The sequence below is a fragment of the Limulus polyphemus genome, unplaced genomic scaffold (assembly GCF_000517525.1).
Source record: "Limulus polyphemus unplaced genomic scaffold, Limulus_polyphemus-2.1.2 Scaffold863, whole genome shotgun sequence".
NCBI classification, from domain to species: Eukaryota; Metazoa; Arthropoda; class Merostomata; order Xiphosura; family Limulidae; genus Limulus; species Limulus polyphemus.
Window position 1 is genome coordinate 71,311 of NW_013666473.1, and position 20,609 is coordinate 91,919.

The 20,609-nt window shown below is 33.8% G+C and overlaps 1 protein-coding gene across 7 annotated transcripts in view; it reads right to left on the reverse strand.

Moving 5' to 3' along the window:
- Window positions 1-703: 703 nt before the first annotated feature.
- Window positions 704-20,609, reverse strand: part of LOC106460917 (serine/threonine kinase SAD-1-like) — a 109,572-nt gene continuing 89,666 nt past the window's right edge. For 5 of the 7 annotated variants that reach the window (XM_022387726.1, XM_022387723.1, XM_022387725.1 and 2 more), the window contains 5 exons: window positions 14,554-14,777; window positions 13,361-13,403; window positions 10,711-10,834; window positions 9,861-10,071; window positions 704-6,613 (listed from right to left, as the gene is read on the reverse strand). In XM_022387726.1, coding sequence (XP_022243434.1) covers window positions 6,258-6,613; window positions 9,861-10,071; window positions 10,711-10,834; window positions 13,361-13,403; window positions 14,554-14,777 — 958 coding nt within the window. In that variant the 3' untranslated portion in view covers window positions 704-6,257. The remainder of the gene's footprint in view (window positions 6,614-9,860; window positions 10,072-10,710; window positions 10,835-13,360; window positions 13,404-14,553; window positions 14,778-20,609) is intronic. The other 2 variants (XR_002610884.1, XR_002610883.1) reach the window with 2 other exon arrangements.

The following is a 20,609-nucleotide window of genomic DNA, read 5'->3' on the forward strand; positions in this document are numbered from 1 at the left end:
AAGTTAATTATTATTGTTATTACTTTATTTATCATCATTACTCATGAATGTGTTTTATTGCAGATTTCAGAACTGACTCTGTTTTTGAATAAAGTGAAAACTCTTGAAGGCTTTTGGGCTTTTTGAAAAAAACATAAAAAACTACCATAACAAACCAAGAGATCTTGAGGAACTAAAGCTTTGTATCCGTAATGCTGTCTTATTCACCCCTACAGATGTGTTGGAAAATGTGCCCTCATAATTAGATTGATTATAGCTACTGATGGAAGACATGTAGAAGCTTATCACTAAAATAAACTAAAACTTAAAAGCCTTCAGAATATATTTTGTTTTGAATTTTGTTATCTCAAATAATACAGACGTTATTGGTATATGCATTTTGGGACACCCTACACACACACACACATAAATATTCAATGAAGAAAACAAGCATTTTGAAGTTTTTTTAGGTTATCTTCATGTTTTACTAATTAGTACTAAACATTTCAGTCAAATGTCACTTCCACCATATTAGTCTATTAGCAAGTGCTTCTCAAAATCTGATACAAGAAAACGCAGAATGCTTATAATCCTCCACCCGGAGAAAAACATTTAAACACCTTTTAATCCTACATCACAATAATACCCAAATCCATATATTCATAAAAAAAACTGTTGAAGATTAGATATTTTTAGTCCCCAAAATAAATGACACACCACACAATGCCGATGGAATGTGATTTATAACCATATCTCATATACTTCACTCTACCTAAGAAACGGTAGGTTTGACAACACCATCAGCACTAAATGTACATCATTCTATTTTATACACTGTACATAACATATTTCGAATAACATTTATGAAGCTCAGCTTTCTTGAACAAAAATATACAAAGATTACAAGCCCATACCTACTCCAGATGTTGAATCAAGATTATTTTAAGATACTGATAAATGTAATGTTCCGTGTCTCTGTATCACTATGGCAATCCCTTTATATCCTTCTTTTGTGATGCCCGTGATGTTTTTTATCATAACAACAAAAGTAGCCTTACATAGAGGGTTAGACATCTGTGAACCTGATAAACCATAACGAAATCTATTTGACTTGATATATTGTGTAGAACTGCGTGTTTTAATAAAAGTTCAAACATTTATAGTTATTATTTTCGAAGTAAAGCAGGAGACATTTTTGTCTTTCACGATTCTTAAAGAAAGTGAAAGGAGAATTTTTTTTGTAAACTATAAAAATTGTAGAATTGAAGTTAGTTAATAGGGTAGACTTAGCTCTTGCTAAGAGTTTTCTCCAATGAATATTACAAATTTCAAACAAATGACAATTCGAAGATCTACGTTAAAGATATTCAGGACAAGCAAAGAGCACGTGCCTGTTATTTCTTTACTTTTCAACCATCGGTCATTTCTAATCACCCAGAAACAAATATTACAAGGTCTCTTCTATTAGATATATGCACTCAGCACCACAAGTTATGTTCCTAAAATGAACAACTTTGAACTCGAACACACTTTCACTAAGACTGCACTACGAACTGGAATTTAAGAATAAAGTACCACCTGAAAGAGACGTTGTATTCTTTTATAATTTATATCATTATTTATTGTATATGTTAATAAACTTTGCGAAGCAAACTTCTATTATGAAACTTGCTGAATCTTGAAAGGCAAGAAATTGATTGATGTCTGCGGAACATATGGCAACATGAAATGTAATGGCCATGTATTTTGTCATGGAATTCACAGACGGGTCCAATTTGAAGTTCATTCAGATGTTGTTTTTTTAAAGTTTTCAGGAGAAATAAATTCAGTTTTGAATGCATTTTTAAGCAGGTCTGAACTTAATCACGCGCCTCGGTAATTATATTTCTCTTTCTAAGTTGAAACTGAAGCAGCTTTTGTTACGACACAAGCTCCATTTCTAAAAAGTCTACAACTTGTTTGTGTGTTTGTAATTAAACACAAAGCTACACAATGGGTTATCTGTGCTCTGCCCACCACGGGTATCGAAACCCGGTTTCTAGCGTTGTAAGTCCGCATACATACCGCTGTGCCACTGGGGGGGGGGCGGTAAGTCTACAACTATATATTTCTAGACACTACACAATCACAAGGATCACATAGTTTATTTTAACGTTTATGTTTGCCTGAACATCATTTAATACTTTGATTTAGAAGGGAACAGATTTGTATTATTTATTGTTATTATTATTGAACACAGTTTTAAAAACTGTGTGACGGATCAACTTACAATCGTAAATATTAGCTCCATGAAATTTACTGAAAAATACAAAAGCTCTAAAAACTGTAGATTATTACAAGATAATTGGAATTTATACATCATTAGTAACTGCACAAACAATTACACCGAAATAAGCAAAAAATAAAAAAAAACTACAACATTAGAAACATAAACTACAAACACAAATTGTGCTCAGAAAACAGTACACAACATAATATGATTATAATAAATAAACACTAAAAAGGACCAAACGTTAGCAAAATGTGTCAATACAAGTATTTTTACTTCACCTAATATTAGTCTGCTTCGTTATTCTTCAGAGAAACCTTCAGCTCAACACAAACAGAGTAACGCACTGAAGCACATTAAGACGATGTTGAACGACTTGAAACTTTTTGTATGTATACATTAACTGTGTGTGTTTAGTATATATATCACAGTGTGATACCCAAAATCATTTGCAGAGCAAGAAAGATTTAGCTAAATTTTGAGAAAAAAGGTTTTATATGCTTTAGAAATAATTGTTTAATTATTTAGGTGTTGAATGAGAATATTTTGTTGTTTTAAAAGAGAAATTATTTTTTTAAGATATGCGTTTGTAATTATAATCTTCCGTGAAAGGTCTAAGGTAGGTGACGCACTGAATGACAGTGAGCTTCGAAAGTCATGAGAATGTTAAAAATTTTTTTGTAAGATAATGTAAAAGTTCAAGCTCACTGCGGTATGCAACCTGATTTTAATATAGTTACGTGCTCGTTTGTCCATACATAAGCTTGTACCTTAAGCATTGTAATGTATGCCGTTTTTTAAGGGTTTTTCTCTCAGTAACAATACTGATATAATTGCATTGGTCATTTTAAATCATGAATTATACTACACAAAAATCCCACTTTACCTTTGCCACAGTTTAACAAAATTTATCAGTTTATTTGAGACAAGCTGACCTGGTTGCCACGAAATTAATTTCAATTTCAAATACTTTAGTTAAGTCTGCAAAATGATTTCTTAAATTCACTCAAAAAAAACAACAACAACAAGACAAGCATAAATCTCAATACAGTTTCCAAACATTCATAGTACCCTGTGTTTACTGAGTGTGCTGGACGTTTGTTCTCTTTTCTGCCTGTTGATAGGATGCACACAACACCTAGGGATTTGGACTTTTATTGAGAACGTTCCGAATTATCACTTTTACCTGTCTCACCTCTCTTTCTTTTACATAAAGTAACACCTTAGTTTGAATATAGTCTAACTGCATTTTTCCGACAGCTCTATTATAAACGTATAGAGTGTGTTTGTTTCAGCGTCAAGCTAAACAATGGGTTATCTGCACTCTGCTCATCACGGGGAATCGAACCCTCGAGTTTGGCGTTGTAAATCCATAAACCTACGCCTGACCAACCGGAACAGCCGTGGGAGTGTGGAAATACTAGTCCTGAACAGGTGTCTTTTAAAGATGGTCGTTTTATGAGAAAAAAAGAAACTGATTTTAAATTATCGCATTTTACACATCAATTTATATATAAAAAATATTGAAGAAAAGGAAGGGAGCTTTGTTAGATTTCCGTGATACGAAAATGATGCGAGTGAGGAGAGTACGAAAATATCAGTATAATATGTCAGTAAACGAAAGTATCTGATATTAAATACACACATACTGAACAAAAATTCTGAAAGATGGGACAATTTAATGGATTTTTAACTATGTATAATAATTCAAATTTAACAGCATAGTTTGATTGTCAGTAAATTAACTGTTGTTGTATTGATTTCTTTTTCAAGTATTAATTGGAAAGATTGGATAACATGGATATTTTTTTGTCATATTACTGTCGTTGCTAATGCCACTCCCACTTATTGTGATAATGAAGATAACAATTATGGTAAATTTATTTTCTATCCCATTTTGATTAGCGTATTCTAAATGATTTCTTTAAACTTGAATAAGGATTTGAAACGAGTCAAAAACTTAACAACTGACACACAATCAACAGTTCTCTTCACACCAAACCAGCTCTTTTGTTTTCTCTAGTAATAATGCGGAACAAACAGGACACAGACCACTGACTGTTCATCACTGAAAAACAAGAAGTCTATTTTGTGAGTAACCTTATTAGGATAAATAAGTTAAAATCTTAAATATATTATTAAGTATGTTTCATTATCATGTTCTCTATATACTGATGTTTGTTACTTTCCAGAGTGCAGTGATGAAATGACAAGGGTAAACTAGACAGGAAATATGTTGAAAGAAATTCGGATCGATGACTCTAAAAGCTGCTGTAAAGTTCAAAGTTTCGAACCTAAGCTGAGTACTAATTATGTAAGTGTGTCTGCATGATATGACAAACAATCATTTTGAAAAGATTTATATTACTTTTAAAATGCAATCTAGCCCGTACATCAATTATTAAAAAAAAAATCAAATCAAATCAAAAACACACACACACAAAGCACAGTTCTTCTGTCGGATGTGCAGAACAATAACAACGCATTAATACTTATTCACTGGTATCATAAGCCTAATGAAGACAATGTCTTATTTCCTTCTAATTCATTAAACAAGAGTAACATGCGGTCATTTACCCTTTCGACCAACGAGGATTCAACAGCTGGAAAGTTTGCTGAGAATGTAGTACTACACATATGTTGTTAACCAACCATTAGCCACAAATGCTTATGAAGCAAAATATTCTTTTTTAACACGATATTATGACTAGCAGATCGTAGCGATAATTCCTCTCCTGAAGATCGAAAATAATGGAACAACCCATTCATTTGTAGAATTAGGCTTTGTTTCAAGCTAAAGCATACAAAGCCATAAAAAATCAGAGTTAAAAATAGCGTGTTGTATTAAAAAACGAGCTGTCTGTTCCAAACTTTAATTATTAAGAGGCAATTTAAGCTAATCTCAACATGTACGTGGTTAATGTACAAGTTGAGATTCAGATTTATATTTAAATCAACAAAGAATAGTGAATTAATTCTTCCAAAACCGATATATATATACTCCGTTCAAACTGTCCTCTATGCTACACAGATAAAGGCCTCTGCAAATATTTACTCAATATAACTATAACCGACGCATGATGATTCTAAGATACTAATATTTAACTGATATTGAATAAAAAATTAACTTTTTCTAAATAGTGTAAATTACGAGTATATATATATATATATAAATATATCTACCGACGTCAGATAGTTACAATTGCATAATTCTTTTTATCTAAACGCAAGCACATATATATATATATATATACACATATATTCCCGTCATCTTATAGTATAGCTTCTCAGTCTCAGCTTATCAAGTCACAAAAACTTTTTAAAACAGTGTCGTTTTTCTACTGATTTACTGAAGTGGAAAGACCAAAAGTAAATTATCTTGTCGGTTTTAAACTGGATTCACTAACTTTATCTATCACCTGGGCATGTATTACAGAATACGCAAAGATGGGGGGGGGGGGATCAGAATCTAATGAAGGGAGCTTGTAAAAATAAAAAAATATCATACCTACACTGATTGTTCAGGAAATGATCACACCAACGAAACTGCTATGTACTCGTGCCTTCTTATAACAACAGCTAATGATTCAGTTGATCATATTACAGTTTTAAATTACGTTTCCTGTTCAGGTGACGAAATCTTATAGTTGCTTCTGCTTCTCCACGGTTCAGCAGCCAGATTTGAAACTGATCATCAGGATAACTGTTCCTACTGGTCCACGACACTTCCTTCAGAAAACTACAAGACAGTGGTTAGAATCTAATCCAAGAGTTCTGTTCACTAGACAGGGTAATTGCAGTATATAGGAAGCTACCACATGACGAATGCAAGCACGATGTTACAAGTCCAAGAAAGGAGATAACGCTCGAGAAATGAAATTTTTCCCGGCGAAATCTGAACTTGGCTCACAATTGTTTGAATCCTGCAACAACTGAGACTCTTATTGAATTCAGTATTAGGTTCAGATGGTCTGTCACATGACCGAAATTTGTTTCTTTCTCAACAAACTCACACAGTGTCTTTACCCATCTTGTTATCATAACTCATTCGCCTACCATTGGTCATTCCACGCCGCTGGCTCGATGCTCGTGCTTCGCGTTCGAAAATGTCCGCCGTAGCATCTTGGTCTGATTTACACCGAGCCATAATAACAGATGTTCCGGTCGAAGTTGCCATGGTGACAGCCATGTCATCACTTACCTGGGTCCGGGTGGGTGTAGGAGACAGACTCTCGGAACCGCACGAGGAACTGTCGCTAAGTTCTGCCGTGGGTCTTCGACAGATACGAGGAGAATGGTTTGGACGGCGTCCAAGAATTTGGGTCTGGATGTGTTCGCACATTCGCTTGAATCTTCGAATAGGGCCTACGGCAGAGCACATTTCAAACATTTAAGTACATCGAACACGTGTTTTAAACATTTAAACAATTATCAGGAGAAAACAATTAGTCTTGATATGTATGTTTATGAATGTCGCTAAAAAAGATACCTGACGATAAATCTATTTAGAATCTACCAGTTACTGGTTTTATAAATTTCTAAAACAGATGTGTACTTTAAGCTTAGAATTACTGGTGGTGACCATATGGATCCCCATCGGCTTTTTAAATAACATTTTCTAAACTCTTTATGTACCAAATTACTTGTTTGTCCATGACTTTTTTGGTTACAAGGATCTCTAATAACATGAGTCACTCAAAAAAATGTAAAAAGAAACTCATCAAGATTGCAATTAATCGCACTAATTACTACTGGGTATTATAGAAAATGGGTGATTTCATCAACTCTTTTGGTCAGTTATTTTACATTAATTTAACAGACAGAAACAAAAAATTACTTAATACGATGCAAAGTATGGACCCCACCATTAGTGAACGGTATAAAAACAATTTTATAACTTGATGGTTAACGTTATAGGCTTATTTTTTGTTTATTAAAACTACCCTGTAACCTTGACCAGTCAGTACTGTTACTGGAGTTAAACAGTTAACCTTGACCCATTAGCACTGTAACTGAAGATATACAGTTAACCTTGACCCATCAGTACTGTTACTGAAAATATACAGTTACTGTTACTGAAGTTATAAAGTCAAACTTGACCTGTTACTGTTGTTACTGAAGTTATACAGTCAACCTTGACCAATCAGTACTGATACTGAAGATATACAGTTAACCATGACCCGTTAGTACTGTTACTGAAGTTATACAGTTAACCTTGACCTGTTACTATTCTTACTGAAGTTATACAGTTAACCTTGACCAGTCAGTACTGTTACTGGAGTTAAAGAGTTAACCTTGACCGTTTCTACTGTTACTGAAGATATACATTTAACCTTGACCCATCAGTACTGTTACTGAAAATATACAGTTAACCTTGACCTGTTACTATTGTTACTGAAGATATATAGTTAATCTCGACTCTTTATTATTGTTACTGAAGAAGTTATACGAATAATGATCTCCCGTTGTTACAGCTTTTGAAAATGCACTGTTAACATGAACCTGCTGTTATAGGTGATGCGATTAACTTAACCCGTTATTATAGATAGTGGTGATATACGATATGCAGTGGCTCACTGTAAGGTAGTTGAAGAGGTCGAGTAAACTGTTGTAAAGTTCTGGCGTCCCTTTAACAGCTTTAAAACAAACACAAAAAAAGCACGTTAAGGTTAACCCTAAAACGTTGTTGTAACTTTGTGACATCCTCTTATCTACTTTATAAAAAGACATTAGCAATATTTCTGTTGTGTTCGTTCTTTTCTTTTTTCCTCTTTTGTTATTTATTTATTGTTATTTATTTGTTATTCTCGAAAAACCGTATCTAAGATCAAGAAAAGCATATATTTTCAAAAAATCCCCCTTTTAAAGAAGGAATTTCCTTTTGTGTCTATATACCTTATTGAAGCAGAGATGTAGGAAGCAGATTAAAAGTGGGGAACCCAAGGTTCATTTGACCGAGTTATTTCCTAACTTTGATGTATTTTTACCGGTATAGATTGAAAAATGTGCCCCCACCCCCATCACCTGCTTCGTACGCCACTGCATCGAAGTTTATGTAACATTTAGACATACATACCAAACATACATCTTTAAACAACATCTCATTTTTTGTGAAGGGGCAAAAACTGCTGAATACCTTTAAATTATTATTACTTTTAATTCAACTTAATAATCCTAAAGAGAGACAGAATATTCTTTGTATTATTTAATTTAACTAGAAGAGCTCCAACCAATGAATGGAATGATTTAATTAATCATTAAACTATTTTCAAAGCTATTTCAATGAAAGTTATTATCATATTTATTTTATATTAAGGGACTATCCTATCTGGACAATGAGGAGGGTTTATATATATATATTATTATTATAATTTTTTGCATATTTCAACAACATTCATTTGAGTTGATGAACTTAAGAAAAAGTTAGTATTATAGAAATGAGGCGTGGGTTAGTTTTATGGTAAGGCGCTGGAGCTAGGTTTGAATCTATACAATACTATAAAATATTCCCCGGGCTTTAAGCGATATAAGAGTGACAATCAACCCCTTAGCGTGGATGGTATGGTGCTGTTGACTGTCTGCTTTTCCGCTAGTCAGTAGTTCAAAATTAGGAATGTCGGCAAAGAGCTTTCGTAGCTTTTCCTCACACACGAGATAAAAAATACATTAGAGAAATATAATATAATAATACACTAGTAGATTGTATAAAACACGTTAGGGAAATATAATACACCAGAAGACTGTGTTTAATGCAAATAAAAGGACGAAGGATAAACAAGTACCGACAGGGTGTAAAGTAATAAAACGGGGGGAGAGAAGTCAAAACTCTGAATTTAGTTGAGACTGGAATTTAGGGCATACCACCACCTCCAAATCAATAACTTAAATGGTAACATGGGACGCAGGGAAGAAATGGCTTACTAAAAATATTATTCTTAGCTTTTTCTTGTGATTTTAAACTGAATTTATTCTTCCGAAAGACTTCCCTTCCTCTATCTACTTAGATAGAATCCACACGTTTAATCTAGTACTCAAAAGTTCAAGACACTTTTTTTGTGCATTCGAACTCGAGTCGAGACCAAACAAGTCTCTACTTAAGCTCGAAATTTCAAGCACTGTTCTAATAATTTACTTCTATTTTAAAGGGTTTACTCTAAGCATCTATTAACTAATCTTATGGTCAATATAAAATAATGTGTATATTTTAGGTGTTATCAATTCTCCTTTTTTGTGAAACTGATAAACTTCTTATTGTGTTAAATGGGAGAGTTTTCTTCCACATGTTTTAAAAAATTAGATATGAAAAAGTTGAAGAGTCGGAACCGAGAAAAATAAGTAAAACATCAATATACAAGATTCAAATTTTATATAGTAATTTCAATTTATCTAGCTATGCTGCAACTAATATGACCTTTAATAATTTAGTAAAAAAAAAAAACAATGTGGGGGCGCTATACAAATTATTTTAGGTTTTAATTGAACACGAACTTTAGTTACAGGCTACCTTGTGAGAGAGAAGAGGTTTCCTGATGCACCTTGGCGCGCGCGCACTACTTTTAGAAGGTAAGTGATTAATGCACTATTTCAATCATCACACGAAACATCTCCCCACCTGCTATCAAGGTAAAGCTGATACAGTAGACTGATGGTTTTTCACTGGCTCTGTCTGAGGTTCCAGTGGAGTCTTGTGTCCCGGCTGCCTGGACTTTCGTTATGTCCACGTGGAAGCGCACGTTCCGCTGGAACATGGAAGTGCCTCCTGGCCTTTTATACTCCACTCGAAAAGACATTGGCGACACGACGCTGTGACTGAGATCGGCTATCTGAAATCAACAAACTATGGTTCAATTTGGTAGAAATTACACACAAAGTTCAAGTAACATATTCAGAAGTAGGGTGGGGATTAGGTAGTAGCTAGTGTGTGAAAACACTTATTAGAGTTCTATGTGAATAAAAATTACATTTTTAACAACCCATAATCGTATACATTAGTTTAAAAGTAACACATTGGATCATAAGTAAAGAGAATAAAAAAGTTGAGCCTTAAAGAAAAACAAATTAGCGTCTTAGACTCAATCTTGCGTTATTTTTCTTCAGTACCTGAGAAAGACATACTTACCTGTCCAAAGCGCTAAAGATTTTTAAGCTTAAACCTAGCATCTGGTAAACGTATAGTAATAGTTGTATGTTTTGTTATTTGAGTATTACGCTCTAAAACTAAATCTCACGAAACGCTACGGCAGAATTATGGGAAAAACCATCAGTAACATATATTTTAAGTATCCGTAATGTGCAAAGCTTCAGAGTTAAAAATACGTGAACATTCAATTCAAAGAACAAATAAAACAGAACAAAAGTATGGGGAAAGCAATTAACACACTAACAGGAGGAAGAGAAGAGATAACGGAACTGTTATAAAAATGCAAATATAAACAGGATAATATTATATACAGTAATCTCACCGATAAGAATGCGTGAATTAAATCTGCTTTCACTGTGCTTAGAGGCCTGTCTTTGACGAGAATCACGTGTGTTTCTTCTCTGTCACCGCCCATAAGGCTTCCAAACCACGATTTCTTGGTTAACCTAAAAAAGAAACCTAGTTCAGTGTACATTTTCTAAAAATATTCAAGAAATAACTATTTATTTTACTGTTATAAACGCACTTTGATCTAGGAAAGGAGCCAACATCTCTTAATATATCCTGATATAATACTTCCAGAAGTTTCCACATTGTATCTTCATGTTATATTTCCAGAAGTTCCCACATTGTATCTTGATGTTATATTTACAGAAGTTCCAACAATGTATTTTGATGTTATACTTCTAGACGTTCCCACAATGTATCTTGATGTTATACTTCCAAAAGTTCCCACATTGTATCCTGATATTATACTTCTAAAAGTTCCCATAATTTATCCTGATATTACACTTCTAAAAGTTCCCACATTGTATCCTGATATTATACTTCTAAAAGTTCCCATAATTTATCCTGATATTATACTTCTAAAAGTTCCCACATTGTATCCGGATATTATACTTCTATAAATTCCCACATTGTATCCTGATATTACATGTCTATTTCAGGAGCGTCATTTCATAAAAGGCTTGAAAAGGGACAAAAAAAGACTGACCTCGCGTGGGCCCCCTCCAGTTCAGCTGGAGGATCTACGCTATGGCGTAATTTGCGTATATGTTTTAATCTGGCCTGACTAGAAATGTTTTACACAGACTTCCAATTAGGACGTCCTTCCGAGATTGAATCCCTGTCGTCCTCCCTCAAATGACACCCATGGTATATTTCAGAATTTCTCACAAGATATCTCTGATATTATATTTCCAGAAGTTCCAAAATGTACCCTGATGTTATACGTACATTCTAGAAGTTCTCACAAGGTGTCTGATTTTATACATCCACAACTTCAGCGCTGTTTATGTGTATCTGGTTCTCTTTGAAACTCCTTAAGCCGTTTATTTGAGAAGCGAACATGATTTCCTGTGAGAATCGTATATTTTAGTTACCAATCTCGTTGTTTTGTGAATCATTTTTGTACGTAGCTTTGTACTTGACACTATTTTGCATTATGTCTCAATTATCGTTCGTTTTTACTGTTTCTTCTGTTGAATAACCTTTATGTAGTATTTAGTGAAAGTAGGCAGAAATATACAGCAAACAAAATTACATGTAGCATTTTCGCTATCCCTGCAAAATTCATGATTTAATAAAATGTATTGAAACAGCCTGAATCGGTGTATGATTTTCAGAAAATAGAACCACCTAAGTCAAAACAACGCAAGAACTATTCGTATTTAGGGTAAAACTACTAAGCTAGCTGCCTCTATCCGTAATTTTGGGCTAATGATCAGAGAAAAGGGATTCACTGTCATTCTTATAATATGTCCACAACTTAAAGTGCGGGGTATATTTTGTGGTCTCGCACGGTTTGAACCTAATTCGTCACCCCCGAAATTCATAGCTTTACCACAGGGTCAACCTGCACCCTGCAAGAAATAAACAAAAGGAATTACAATTAAAGTAAACTAATTATTCAATCTTCCACCCAAGTATCACATTTAAATACCCCTAGTGGCAGTCTGCGGACTTATAACGCTATAAACCGGGTTTTGATTACCCATGTTGGTTACAGTACAGATAGCTCATCGTGTAGCTTTGTGCTTAACTACAAACAAATAACTATATTTAAACTCACTATATGCTACTTTGCCATTATATTCATTTACTTTTCTTCGACAAGAAAATATCCCACTGGAAATCAAAAAGCTGGCGAAAAAACATTCAGAGTTTGTTAAAAAAAAATAGTATTCTACACAGAGACGTGAATCATATTTGAACTTGAATAAACTGATGCAGGTATAGGAAAATAATTAAAACCAAAGACTTATGTAATAACTTAAACCATTTAATCTAGAAAAATGTTGTATGCTAAAAATATATTCTATACTTTTAAACAAAACTGTAAAACGTTCAAGGAAAATTGAATAAGAAATTATTGGTAGGCAGATATCTTGTTTTAAAGCGCTGAGCTGCACAATGGGCCATTTGTGCTGTGTCCACCGAAAGTTTCGAACCCGATTATTGGCTTTATATTATCTCAAGCTTACCACTGAGCCACTGGAACAGAAATACACAGCAAGATATTTGCGCAATGCCATACAAGAGCTATCTGCACTAGCAGACCCTAATTTTGAAATGATAAGCTTGAGAGAAGGCAACTAGCCAACAGCACCAACCACCAACCCGTGGGCTACTCTAATCGAATAGTGGGATTTGACAGCCACTCTTTTATTAACAGGCCCAAAATGAGCTATGTGATTTTTAGCTGCAAACGGAAAACGAACCACAGACATTCGGATTCACAGTTCGCCATGCTAACCACTGGGTCACGCCTGGTCCCAGAAAAACGTAACTTGTCATTAAGAATCACAAGTCTTTGTCGTTAACACTATGATTCTAGACTAAAACCTTTACTGTACGTGTATATGAATAATTTTTATCCAGTGTTTTTATAAAAAATCTTATATAAAGTCCCATCTATATACTAAAAAATAATATACACATTCTAGTAAAGGAAGAAAAAAGCATAAACTTACTCTGGAGAAGAATCGGGGCCCATTTCATCGGAACCTGACGGAGCTGTGGATGGAGAAGAACGATATTACAACTAGCTATATTCACATACTTGTAAAATTTTTCACTATATAACAGTTTTTTATGTAATAACACAAAAATTTAATCTCTAAACAAACAAAAAAAACTTGCATAATTTTATGCACATTTATTATTAAATGAAATGGGTTATTTAAAGAGAACAATGCCATCAAAGATAATACATAAATATCTGAAAATAATCTTCCACTTCATCAAAACAGAATAAAAGAGCTATTTAAGCACGTTCTACACTTTATTCAATAATGTATTGTTCATGTAGTGACGGCTTTTGTCTATTTATTGAAACATTCACAAGTGCGAATTGCAGCTCTGTGGATCGAATATGGGCCCATGGTGCATCAATTTGTCTTTCCTGGATAACACTAAACAAAAAATCAATTGATAATATGTTTATGTATTGGATATTTACTAAAAGATCTGATAAGCTACATTAGCGACATCCATCGCTGTTCCAGGCGTCTTATATGTTTAAATTACTTTGACCTGTTCCATGTACCGTGAAATACATTAAGTTTGCGAATCTGGGCAACGTTGACTACAGATTGTCCATAAATTATAAACGTTTTGAAATATTGTTTCTTAACTACAGTTCTTATTAGGATTACTTTTTTCACACGACAAAGGTTACTTCTAAATTCAAACATTCCTTAGGCATACCTCCCTTCCTATACATCTATATCACTAATTTATAGTGTGTATACCCCCATTTTTTTACACTTTATAAAAGTTTCGGATATGTAAATACATTCAAACAACAATTAAATGAAATAGGGGAACTTTCCTTGTTTGTTTTTTAACAACAAAGACTATGTATAAAAGTTTTGAAACATCTTAATTCTGTGTAGGGAATGTAGTATCATCCTCTTTAACCTAAATTTTATTGAAGTTCATAATCTTATAGGATCAGCTCTTGATTCTTTAAAAACTCTAGCGCCTTACGACATCTTTGGCTTCTGACAAAATCATCGTAAACACTAACGTAATCTAAGCAAAAAATCAATATTTTATTTACAAAATGGAGCATTCTGACAAGTTATTTTAGCCTAAGCAAACCAATAATTACATATATAAAACATTTCAACAGGATAACTCTCCAGACAAGAATTTAGCTTACTCTGAAGTTTCCTTCTGTGGAAGCGCGGACTGCCGAGAAAACTGTTCTTGATAGTGTTGAGTCGAGATTTCCAGTAGGGCTGACTGAGGCTGGGAGATCCAGGAGGGGTGTTTAGGGGACTTTCATCGGGTGTTCCTCTTGGGGTGGGTTTAGGGGAGCTCAGGGGTGAGGCGCTAGGACTACTGGCGTGCAAACTTCCAGTAGAACTTCCTCTTCTAGAACGGCTACGTAAAGAACAGAATGTTGCACGCATACTGAAGTGACGGCTTTTAATAAAGTAGCATCTACGTTATGTCACATTAAAAGTTGAATAAAAAATAATTGCACAAAATGATCTGTTTGGTTCATTAAATTTTAAGCTACATTTATAATTTATATTCATAAGGTTAGTTACATAATTTTTCCGACTTTAAATTAAAAATTTACCCTTTGAGCTTAAAAATATGAAAACAATATCTCGAATATATTAATAAATAATTATGTATCTTATGTTACAAATTAAAAGAAAAAATCGTAAGAAAATTTCTGGTCCATTTACAGGACAGAAGGAATGTTACATGCTAAATAAATTATTCTTCTGGTAATAATTGAATATGGTAGTATTTATTCATTACAAAATTATGTTGCTGTTTATTAGCGCATAGTAACACAAATGGTACTCTGTCCACCGCGGGAATTCGAACGCCGGATTCAAGTTTTGAAAAGTCTGTAAACTAAACCTTGACCCACCAGGGGACTCTATAAAATTAAACATGAAAATAAAAACAATTATTTTGTATGTTAAAATTTGGAAAAGTTTAGTGAATGAATCGTTACTGAATTTTTTGTGTTCTTATGATTGACTCATGGTGGCTCAGCTTGAGGGTTTAGATCACTAAGATTCAGGGTTCGATTTCTGCCATGGGCACAGCACAGATAATTCATTATGCAGCTTTGCGCTTAACAACAAAACAAATAAATGCTAAATTTAGCAATACTTCTGTTTATAGCTGTAGGCGCTCTAAACCAGTATTCGATTTTATCTAAATATCTTGACACATTATATTTTTGGTACATGGTATTTTCAATTTGATTGGCATCCTTTGCGACACGTGGGCTAAAAGGCCAGGTCACAAACCCCTTAGATTCAGCCATAGCTATCCCTAGTTAAGAACTGATAACCCCCCCAAAAAAGGAAGTCACGTAGCAGCACTCGCCACCAAATATACGCCTACTCTTAAAGGAATACTTAGATAGACTATCACATTATAATGCCACCATAGCCAAAAGTGCAGAGCATGTTCAGCGGCGTATCGCGGCTCGAATGTGGACCTTCTGATGAGCAACCTCGCACGCTAACCACTTGCCCACGCCCGACCAACGCACTATATCCATCAAATGACGTGGAATGTTTAAACTTAATTAAAACAATGTAAGTTTAACAGCAATCATATAATAACTTGAACATAAACGTTATCTCAAAAATTTAAAATTATAACAAAGCTTCTTCATAAACAACATTTGCAGTTTACTTTTCATCTACGAACAAATAAAGATTTTGGGGTGATCCTACCCTTAAACATCTTACATATTATTGACCATGAGAAAAGCATGGTTGTTTGAGAAACAATCCGGCAACTTTCATACTTTGACCTTGAACCTCTTTAAAATAATCAACATTGTCTAAAGGGTCAACCTGACATGATTGTTTGAGATCGACTCAATAGGCTGGGAGTAATTAACCAACAGGCTTTACAAAATAGAAATAGGGTTAATTTCAATTTTGACCCCCTTAGGACACTTCCCATAGTTCACATTGTTTACATAAAAATTTTGGTTCCAAATAGTTATTAAAATGTATAAAACGCAAACCCTGACGCTAATAGTTAAATTTAAAAGTCGGAAGTATTGATTTTTAGTAATGGTTCATCGGTAGTTTAAAACGATAATAAAAGTTTGCCTACTGTTGCCATTGTTCCAACAGAATAACTTTTAATTGAGAAAAGTCCTTATCTGAAGGTGTTTAGTACTGTCATAAATAACAGACACACGTGAAGCTTAAACACTAATTTATCAGGCAGGCGGTAGCACTGTCTTTGTAGAGATGGCTCGGACTGTTCATCGGAATGGTATTTTAAATATATCCTCAATAGGTCATCAGAACTTTACAATACTATACAGTGTTTCCTTTTATAACAACATCTATGTAATTACTGAGTCACAAGTTATGAGAATATCTGTAAATATCATAGCAAGAACTTTGAATTTCTTGTTCTTCTTTCTTCTGCTTCTTTTTTATTACATGATAACTCAAAAATCCAAACAATAGTATCAACCAATTTCACTAAGGTGACAGTTTCAAACGAAGTATTCGATTTTATAAGTATTATTATCAACAAATAGTAATTACAAAAATATCATAATTCTAGTGTTAACGATGTTATCATTACTCTTTGAAGTTAGCTTTCTTACATAAACTTGGTGTTCCTTTAGAAAGCTTAGTGACAGGGTGAAACAGGAATTACCAGCCAATAATATATAAATAACAAATATTACAGTTGGAACCTCATTGTACATAGAACTTGGTTATAAATACACCTTCCCATGTCTACTGAAATACTGCATTAAAAAACAACAAGCAAACAACTAAAGAAAAAACCTTTCAAAAAAGGAAGCAAATGTAAGGATGACTATTACTAATTCTTCAAAAACAGTTCAAACAATATAGTAGGAACGGCATTTGAATCATCCCCACATAATAATACAGGCAAGAATTAATATATATATATATATATATATATATTATATACTATTATACACAGTTGAGTTTAATTTAATCTATTTTTGTGTGTTAACATTCTACTACACTGTTTTTTTTTTCTTTACCTGTTACTATATAGTGATAACTGTAGGTGTATTGGTCAACAACCAATAGTTTGAAAGCATATATATTTGTTTGAAAAACAATAATAAATTCTCAGACTCCAAGGCAACCCTAATTATTTGATGTACTGTATTATCTTTTTAAATGAAATATATAATAAAAAGAGATTAATTTTATTACTTGAAGAATGTAACTTATTAGTGAAAGCATGTCACCTTAGTTATAAAGTAACATTAGGCTTCAGTTTCAGAGCTGCGATCTTCCTGCCATTTTAATTAACCCTAAGTTTGTCAAATTCAGAGATAAAAAGTTTAAGTTTACACATAATGAATGACAAATAAGAAGTTTGTGATATGAAATTATGTAAACAGAAAACTTGGAACTTCTTTCTTTAGAATCTTACAAATTATGGAAAATGACCAGTATGGGGTTTAAAATATATATGCACATGAAAAAATTAACATTTCAGGATAATAAATATTTTTATTTTTTTCAATCATCAAGTTATTTTAACATTGTTGGATATGATTTTTTTAATACAACCTACCAGCAGGAAGAGAACAAAAGACAAAAAAACGCCTGCTGTGACACTAACTTAAATTTGAAGACTCTGAGTTGGATACAGCAACCAACCTATGAGGACACCAGAGCTGTCTCTTCCTACAGGCTTGGTGTTGGATCGGCAAATTGAAAATGGTGGTCAGTCTCTTAAAACCTTACCAACAGAGACTAACTCGAAGTATAAGAAGAAGCTTTACCCAAACTCACCATCAGCACCATTTCTTGGTGAATTGATATTGTGATCACTAAGCTCGATTCAAGCATTGGTATTATAGATCTAGACCTAATGCAGATGTTGATTATTAAAATGATTTATAAATCAAGCACAAAAGAGAGCCAGGGCAATACTATTCAATGCTATCAAAATCCCTACCAAAGATGTTGAGCCACAAGAATCTGTGTGGAAAAGGAGGTGAAAAATACATCCAAATAAGCAGGCAGTGTGATCCATAGAATACTGTAAGTAAGTTCACAGGTGTTGTGATTGTGGAATAGACAAGTCAGGCTTATTCCTATTCTTATTTATGTATGGCTTTACTGGCTTGAACAGCAGTGATACAGCAAGCAGGATGCCAGTGTTGATATCCAACTATGATAGACAGCCATGAAGGTCCCTCAGGGAGTGGAATCAGAGTAGTATTGCTGACCATATTGCCTGCAGACTTCAGCTAGCGACATCTAACTGCTGATATGCAACTTCTACTACACCTGAAACTGCTCTTGAAAAATTATGAGAGCAATCCCATCCACAGAGGTCAGTGAAAATAGCTCAAGAAGCTACTAGTGGAGTTTGTCGATGCATTTGGTTGGCTTAATAGACTTACCTTACTTTGTATTATATAAGGTAGACATCAACTAAACTTTGGAAAGAGTATAATCTACAGGTATTCTAGATATATTCTACCTCTTTATTGAACTCTTAAGTCCACCTAATTCTTTTTCAAAATTGTCTGTGCATATGCATGTATGTTTTAACTATCGAACATTACTCAAGGGAAATGGCTAAGTTCTGTTTCCTCTAGTTGCTCATTATTCTATGTCATTCACTTATAGTATCATGTGCACCTTCTTGTGAGAAATATTTCTATAAAATTGAAAAATAATATGTGAAATTAGACAGTAACTTTTCCACTGGCAGGTCAGGTGATACCTTGAGATACATCCTCACTGATTTTTCGATAGGAATAACCAACAATGATGCAAGTAGTGCATGCACCCTGAAAATAGTAGCATTACTGTTTCATGTATATAATGCCGTGTTTCTCAGTCTGGAACAATTATTAAGAAGTTTTGCAGCTGGAAGCTATAGTAAAGTTGCTGTCTTTTATAAAATGCACTTACTCTGACCATATTTGAATGAGATAAATAAAGACTAACCTACTTGTTTTAAATTGTTTCCAATGTCATTATTTTCCACAATTCAGCCAAAGTCACAAGAATCATATTTACTTTGTGATATATTTTTACAATTGAACCTCCAGTTATTCTGCAGATATTTCCCAATTACTTTTAAGGGAAATCAGTATAAGAATACCACAAGAGCATATGATGGGCTCAGATCTTGTTCATGGTCACTAACCATGTTGCAAGGCATAGATCAATGAATGTAGGCCTACAACCTCTGGCATTGTAACAAACAGCTAAAGGTGTACAGTTGTGATTTGTATTAGTGATAGAACCTGCACAGGCATATAGAAAGGACTTTGAGGCAGTTTGTGATCCTGATGTCTCTGCAACAAGAATAAATAATATCTTGCATAATATACTGTTACTAACTACTGACTGCATTCATGTTAAGATGTGAAGAAATGGTTCAAACATTGTACTTTATTTGCTGCTGAAGTTTATGCTCTCAATAATACCACAGGTTATGTAGTTGTAGACACATTGGTTAGTGAATGGATTACACCCAAGCAAATCCACACCATCCTGATGCAAACGTTAATAGTCAGAACCTGTGAGAGTAGAATGGACTGGGTGTGCGGATCATGCAACAGAGTAGTAGGTTATTGACTGCTCCTTGAACTTGTTGATGTTCATGTGGGTAATGACACTTCCTACAGATCTCATGTTTGCCTATCCATCCAGTGCAGAGGTGCTCTATTGTCCATATAAATATGTGGAGTAGCTGTGAATGACTATTACCAATATGTATGAATGCACCAGAAGCTGGGTAAACTGAGCAAAGAGAATAAAACAGAACAAATAAAGGAATGTATTTCAATATAGAGAATGGGTCTGGCTATAGTACATGACAGTCTCTCAGCTCTAGGTGAATGAATACTTATATTTTTGTCCAATTACTGACCCTGCTCAGTTATGAGCTTTAACATATCACTTAAATGCATGAATAAGCATAAACTCAACATCACAAAATATTATTGTGCAAATGGCTGTGCCAGGAGTCAGTAGAGTGAACTGATGTTCTAGCCCAGTTGAGAAGTACAAGTAAGGATAGCTGAAAAGGAATAATGACCCTTGTATTCTGATCCTTGAAAATAAATAGAATATGGCTGTCAGTTTCTTTAACAGGACCACTAGAATAACCTGTGACAAACTGCACCAATGCTTGTAAAACATAATCAGATTGTAAGGTATGATACCAATGAATAACACCAGAACAATGAAGTTA